The sequence below is a fragment of the Strongylocentrotus purpuratus genome, unplaced genomic scaffold (assembly GCF_000002235.5).
Source record: "Strongylocentrotus purpuratus isolate Spur 01 unplaced genomic scaffold, Spur_5.0 spur5_scaffold_6, whole genome shotgun sequence".
Lineage (NCBI taxonomy): Eukaryota > Metazoa > Echinodermata > Echinoidea > Camarodonta > Strongylocentrotidae > Strongylocentrotus > Strongylocentrotus purpuratus.
In genome coordinates, this window is record NW_022145612.1 from 34,426,907 (window position 1) to 34,434,574 (window position 7,668).

The 7,668-nt window shown below is 41.8% G+C and overlaps 1 protein-coding gene across 1 annotated transcript; it reads left to right on the forward strand.

Moving 5' to 3' along the window:
- The first annotated feature begins 848 nt into the window (after nucleotides 1-848).
- LOC115929886 (uncharacterized protein K02A2.6-like) lies at nucleotides 849-5,048 on the forward strand. Its single transcript, XM_030999987.1, has 2 exons — nucleotides 849-898; nucleotides 1,502-5,048. The coding sequence occupies exons 1-2, from the start codon at nucleotides 849-851 to the stop codon at nucleotides 5,046-5,048; spliced, it is 3,597 nt and encodes a 1,198-aa protein (XP_030855847.1).
- The last annotated feature ends 2,620 nt before the right edge of the window (nucleotides 5,049-7,668 follow it).

Below are 7,668 nucleotides of genomic sequence, written 5' to 3' on the forward strand. Positions count from 1 at the left end.
AATGGTGGTATTAAAATATAAGCGGAACTCTGCGGAAATTTAAACGTTTCTCTGTATTTATAAAAAAAACATGGATAATTAGTCCATTTTTCAGTGAAATAACCTTTAATATAATATCATGAAGATTGTGTTTCTATATATTTTAACCAATTCATGCAACGAAATGAACTAACAGGAATATGTGAGAGCAATTTCATATCAATAATGTTATATATGGTTTAGAGTGGCAGTGCGCCCTCTTGTGTTATGTACTGACTTGACAACCAGAATGAAGATTACTAGAATAAAGCACTAACCAGTTGAAGTTGTAAACTTTAAACAGACTTTATTGCCTATTATGTAGAGTCAAACAAAAGCATAAAACATGGTGTCAGAAGTGTAGTGACCATGGACTCATTCCTGAAATCGGCGTACAGCCAGGAAGAATAATTTACAGAGTCGAACTGTTCACGTTCCGAGCAAATTTGCAGCAACCGAGTACACGCGAAGTCGTCGTACAGTGGACAGATTAGCGAATGGTTCGTAGCATAGCATCCATAAACGCGACGTCGTTGAGCAGCGGTGAATATGACTTATGAACATTGTCGCAATAGACTTGACTCGTCAGTCGATGTAATGTGAACTATCAATAATAATAACGATGTTTAGTTATTTTGGTTGTTTTACGTGTGCATTGTTTGGAATGAAATGGTGTGGATTTATGGAAAGAGTGCATTAATATCAGAATTAATACTCGATAAGTCCAATCAGTCTGGTTCATTCAGTGGGTTTAGCAGTATAGTTTACTCCGTATTAGAATTTGCTGATTTGTTACTGTAAGTGTAATTGTATAGGCGGTAGAGATAACCATGTCTAACACTGAGGCAGTACAAGATCCTCCCCAGAGGGGAAGTGAAGAGTCAGAAGGAGTAAATGACACTGGGACTAACCAGGGTCAGGTCTTGAGTGATAACAATACTGATAATGATAGTGTTAGGACCAGAAATAGGCCGGGCAGTACAAGTAGAACAAATGTGCCACTCCCAAGACCTCTTTCGGTAAAAGGGGATATGAAGAAAAACTGGGGTATTTTCACCCAGATGTGGGACAGTTATGAGGTCATAACTGGGTTAGAACACGAAAGTAATAAAATTCGTGTGGCACATTTCATAACGGCACTAGGAACTGATGCATTGGAGATTCAACAAGGCCTCCCTTTCAGAAATGAGGAGGAAAGAAAGAGTTACAAATGCATAAGAAAACTCTGGTCTGAATATTGTGTCGGGCAAACAAACATTACTTTTGAAAGATATCAGTTCAATAAGTGTGTTCAGAATACTGATGAGTCAGTTGAGAATTATTATGTGAGGTTAAGGTCTCTTGCAAGTACTTGTGAGTTTGGTACTCTAACTGATGACCTCATCAGAGATCGAATCGTTCTAGGGATTAGAGACGATAATACAAGAAAACGTCTTTTGCAAGAGCCAAATCTTACTCTGTCTAGTTGTTTGGATATCTGCAGAGCTATGGAGTCGTCCAAAGCTCAGAGCAAAGCCATGCAGGAACCAGTATCTGCCTATGCAGTGTCCCATAAACCAAAGGTTTGGAAGCATAGTGGGGGTAAGGGCAAGAAGCTAGCTCCTAAATTGATTAATTGTGGTTTCTGTGGTAAGCAGCATGAAAAAGACAAATCAAAATGCCCAGCTTATGGCCAAAAGTGTAAGCTGTGCAAAAGAGAAAATCATTTCGCTGTGAAATGTAGACAGAATAAGAACAAGGCTCACAGAGTAGAGACAATTGAAGAGGATGAAGATTCTGAACAAGAGTGTGTATATGTTTCTCTGATAGGCACAGATGAAGCATTTCAGGTATCTGCTGATAGTAAGAGTCCAAATTATCAGAAAAAGATCATTGCAAAGTTTAGAATCAATGACGAAAACGAGATTGGTATGCAGGTTGATTGTGGAGCGACATGTAATGTTATCCATCTAGAAGATGTTCCATCTGGGACAGAGTTAACTAGTACAAATCAGGTTCTGATTGTGTATGGTCAAGGAACAGTACCAGTTGCAGGGAAATGCAAGTTGCATCTTAGGAATGTAAAGAATAACAAGAGGTACTTAGTTCCATTTGTTGTTGTGAAGGGCGAAGTCACAAGACCACTGTTGGGAGCTAGTACAGGCCAGCAGATGAAGTTGATCAAAGTACAGTATGAAAACATTGAAGTTGTTCATGCAGTAGCTAATGATGATATTCTGATCCCATACAAAGATGTATTTACAGGGTTGGGTAACATGCCAGGAGTAGTTCATTTGACCTTAGAGGCTGAGGCAAAGCCAGTAGTGATGCCCCCTAGAAGGGTCCCTCTTTCAATTAAAGAAGATTTGAAAGAAGAGTTGTGTAGGCTTGAAAAGCTGCAGGTGATTGAGAAGGTAGAAGATCCTAGCGATTGGGTATCTAGTCTTGTAGTAGCTAGGAAACCAAGTGGTAAATTGAGAGTATGCATCGATCCGCAACATCTTAATAGGTCGTTGAAGCGTGAGCATTACCCATTGTCAACGATTGATGATGTCCTACCACAGTTAGCGAATGTGAAAGTTTTCAGCAAGGCCGACTTGAAGGAAGGTTTTCTACAGTGTAAGTTGGACGCAGAATCATCCAAGCTTACAACATTTCAGACACCTTGGGGTAGATATAGGTTTCTTCGCTTACCCTTTGGTCTATCACCTTCGCCTGAGCTCTTCCAGAAGCGCCTAGATCAGTGCCTTGAAGGCCTACCAGGAGTATTCGTCATAGCAGATGACATTCTCATAACTGGACAGGGTGAGACACATGCAGAGGCCTGCATAGACCATGATCGTAACATGACTAGTTTCCTTCGCCGATGTCGCGAACGAGACATCAAGCTGAATTCTAGCAAGCTTGAGTACAAATGTAAGGAGGTGCAGTTCATTGGTCACCGACTGACCAAGGAAGGTGTTCGGCCCGATCCTAGCAAAGTCGCAGCTCTCGTTGACATGCCACAGCCAGTAGATATACCTGGAATCCAGCGATTTGTGGGAATGGTTCAATACTTAGCAAAGTTCTTGCCATCATTGTCGGGGCTCAGCGAACCGTTACGTAGGCTGACCCACAAGGACACTCCCTGGAACTGGGGAGAAGAACAGTCTAGAGCGTTCATCGCGATCAAAGGACTTGTTACGGAAGCACCGGTTCTCCGATACTTTGATCAGCAGTTGCCGGTAGAGGGTCAAGGTGATGCCTCACAAAAGGGCCTGGGTTTCGTGTTGACTCAGAATGACCAACCGGTGACATACTCAAGTAGAGCGTTGACTGAGGCCGAAACTAGATATTCTCAGATCGAGAAGGAACTTCTTGCGCAAGTTTTCGGACTTGAAAGAAACCATCAGTACGTGTACGGTAGAAAGGTGATCCTTTGGACAGACCACAAACCGCTAGTGACAATAACGCGTAAACCGTTGGCTTCTACACCAAAGAGACTGCAAAGATTACTATTGCGAATGCAACAGTACAATGTAGAGATCTTCTACAAGCCGGGTAGAGAGATGTACCTAGCAGACACCCTGTCGCGAGCATACTTACCGAACTCCGAGCAATCGCCGACAGAGAAAGAAGTTGAAAGCATTCACATGCTTGAGGACATAGCGGTGTCGCAGAAGACGTTAGCGCTCATCAGGATTGAAACGCAACAGGATGAAAGCCTACAAGCGGTAAAGGGACTGATCCTTGAGGGGTGGCCCGAAGACAAGTCTCGTCTGCCACCTGGGACTTCTCCATACTTTGACATCCGTGATGAACTAACGTATGATGAGGGTATAATCTTCCGCGGACAGCGTTGTGTAATTCCTGTCAAAGTGAGACCTCGTGTGAAACAGCGACTTCATAGCGCACACACAGGAATACAGGCCACACTCGCAAGGGCCAGAGAATGTGTATTTTGGCCAGGGATGACAAGCGATCTTACAGACTATCTCTCACACTGTGAAGTCTGTGCAACCTTTGCTCCGAAGCAAAGAAGTGAACCTCTGATCAATCATGACTTGCCGAAACGTCCGTGGCAGAAACTCGGTATAGACTTATTCGAGTTGAACAACAAGAACTATGTTTGTGTTGTGGACTATTTCTCAGACTACTTCGAAGTTCTTCCTCTGCCACACAAGAAAGATACCAGAGCAGTCGTCAGGCGACTAAAGAGCATTTTCGCATGTCACGGTATCCCAGAAACCATTATGTCGGACAATGGTCCCCCATTTAACTCTCAAGATTTCGCGACCTTCATGCAGGAGTATGAGATTGAGCACATCACGAGTTCCCCATATTATCCCAAGAGCAATGGGAAAGCGGAGAGTGCCGTCAAGATTGCGAAGGGTCTCTTACGTAAGACAACTGAAGCTCAAGAAGATTTTCAGCTAGCTCTTCTAAATTGGCGTAACACACCCACAGCAGGACTTGATAGCTCGCCAGCTCAACGCCTGTATGGTCGTCGCACTCGCACTCTTGTACCAACCGCGTCCAAGCTTCTGATTCCACGCACACAAAATAGAGTTGTCGCAAAGAAAGCGGAAAAGCAGAAGAAGCAAAAGCAGTACTACGATAAGAGCACGAAAGAGCTACCACCATTGAAACGCGGAGATATTGTTCGTGTTCAGCCGCAGTCTAACGCACAGAGTAAGCGATGGCACAAAGCGAGAGTAGAGAAACAAGTTGATTCCAGATCATATCTAGTCAGGTCAGAGAATGGCAATATAGTTCGACGAAACAGGAAGCACTTGCGCACATGTAGTAGCACATTCAGTGACCAGTCAGATATATTCTCCACGCCTACTAGCGTAACTCGCGAACAACCAGAGCCATCAACATCCGAAGCGAAGCGTAGCGACACAAATTCACCAGATCACGTAGCGAAGTCTCCTCGTCGCGAAGCAAATAATGATATTCGCGAACCCCAGCTCGCTGAAGAGACTCAAGAACCACCAAGACCAGCTCGCCGTAGTACCAGAGCTCGCCATCCACCAGCTCACATGAAAGATTTTGTTGTTTATCATTAAATAAACATTATGTGTAACTACTTTATATAGATGTAAACAGACAACTATATATTTGTTTCATTAAGAGAAAGTTAATTGTTTATACAGGAAAGTCACCTGTTAATTAACAAGAAAGAAAGTTAGTATGTTGTTTATATTGATTGGTTGATGTTGTTTAGACAAATCAAAACAAAAGTATTTGATTTTGGATCTATTTGAAATTTGATGAAGATGATACATAATCTAAGCCAGTGTTCCAAAGGACTAATCGAGAGAAAAACAGAATTTAAGCTCATATGTATTGTCTCAAAAGAACAACAAAACCACTCAAGTGTAATTATGCATCCATGCTGAAGTTGATTTATTATGCTACTATTTCTATAAACACAGATATTTCCAGAGGATTTATAATTAGATTTATGTGTACTGACATGGGCATTCATACATGCATTTCAGGCCGACAAACTAATATACAGGTATTAACTTCTTAAAGAAGGAAGGATGTTATATATGGTTTAGAGTGGCAGTGCGCCCTCTTGTGTTATGTACTGACTTGACAACCAGAATGAAGATTACTAGAATAAAGCACTAACCAGTTGAAGTTGTAAACTTTAAACAGACTTTATTGCCTATTATGTAGAGTCAAACAAAAGCATAAAACAAATAACTTAAGAACTTCATGTTAAATTGAAAGATTTATAAAATAAGTCACTTTTGCACTAAAACTGTGAATATGTAGGATTTTGCTGTTTGAAGGAGTAAATTTATACCCTAGTTGTGCTTACCGGAATTAAATATTTTACTGAGGTATTCCTCAATGTATTACAGTTCAACTGGTCAAGAAGAGAATTGAAGAAAAATAAATCACAAAAAATGAGTTTTGGCGCAATTTGGTTCCTCCCTGGCTCACTGTGCGTTGCCATGGTTACGCGGACGAGCGTTGGATCGGCTGTGCGTAAATGTAACAGTGTACTATGTGTACCGATTATGCCTAATAATAATCGATGGACGTGGGGAGGAAAAGCGCCTGCACATGCAGTGTTGCAAATTCTGGCAAAAAGAAATACCATAAATGGAAAGCTTAGGTTTCGGCGGACATTTTGAGATTAACACCACTGCGGGAATCGGCCGGAATCCTAATAAACATGCTACTTTTATTTAAAAAATGCAATTTTTTCCTTTTTTGGTGAAATCTAATGCTCATTTTTCCCAAAATGAAGCTTCCATAAATTTGGTCATTGTATTTTCTAATTGGGTTACCAATAGGCAAGAAGTGCACGCAGTATCAAGTTGATTGCTTTTCCCTTCATAAATTCTCAACACCTATTGTAAAGTTGCCTCTTTTATCATTTTTGGAGCATCATATAGATTTCCCCATGTTCGCAGGGGTATATGACACTTTTAAAACTCGCTAAATATTAAAATATGGGTGGAAAAATATTCTTTAGAATGTTTTCTTCCCAAAGCGAATGAAAAAAATATTAAAATTCACATTCGCCAATTTTGAATTTTGTCACACTTTGAGGCGATTCTGGCCCACTGTGGGGCGGGGGAAACTGAATTAAGACAAGGATTAAGAGTCGAGAATGGTACAACGAATCGTCTTCTTTCACTAATAATTAATGAAACGTCAAAGCTTCAGCGAATCGCTCGGGAGGGGGAAAACTGAATTCAAACAAGGATTAAGAGACGAGAATGGTAAAACGATTCGTCTTCCACCTTTAATAATTTAATGAACCGTCAAAGCTTCAGCGAATCGCGCGGGCACGGGAAAACTGAATTCAGACAAGGATTAAGAGTCGAGAATCGTTCAAAGAATCGTCTCCTTTCCCTATATAATAATTTAATGAAACATCAAAGCTTCCGCGCTTTGCGCGGGAGGGGAGGGGGAGAGGAAGGGGGGGAGGGGGCGGGAACTCAATTAAGACAAGGATTAAGAGTCGAGAACGGTACAACGAATCGTCTTCTTTCTCTAATAATTTAATGAAACGTCGGGGCTTCCGCGCTTTGCGCGGGAGGGGGGGGGGGGGAACTCAATTCAGACAAGGATTAAGAGTCGAGAACGTTAGAACGACATCATCTTCTTTCTCTAATAATTCAATGCAACATTAAGTTTCCGCGCAAAGCGCAGGAGGGGGGAACTGAATTCAGACAAGGATTAAGAGTCGAGAATGGAACAACGAATAATCTTCTTTCTCTAATAATTTCATTAAACTATGAAAAGCCGAAGCTTCCGTGCTTTGCGCGGGGAGGGGGGGGGGGGGGGGGGGCTAAATTCAGTCAAGTAATAAGAGTCGAGAATAGTACAACAAATCTCCTTTCTCCAATAATTAATGAAAGGGCAAAGCTTCCACGCTTCGCGCGGGCGGGAGGAAACTGAATTAAGACAAGGATTAAGAGTCGAGAATGGTACAACGAATCGTCTTCTTTCTCTAATAATTTAGTGAAAGGTCAAAGCTTCCACGCTTCGTGCGAGAGGGGGGGGGGGGGGGACCTGCATTCAAACAAGGATTAAGAGTCTAGAATGTTACAACGAATCGTCTTCTTTCTCTAATAATTTAATGAAAGGTCAAAGCTTCTGCGCTTCGCGCGGGAGCGGAAAAACTGAATTCAGAGAAGGATTTAGAGTCGAGAATGGAAC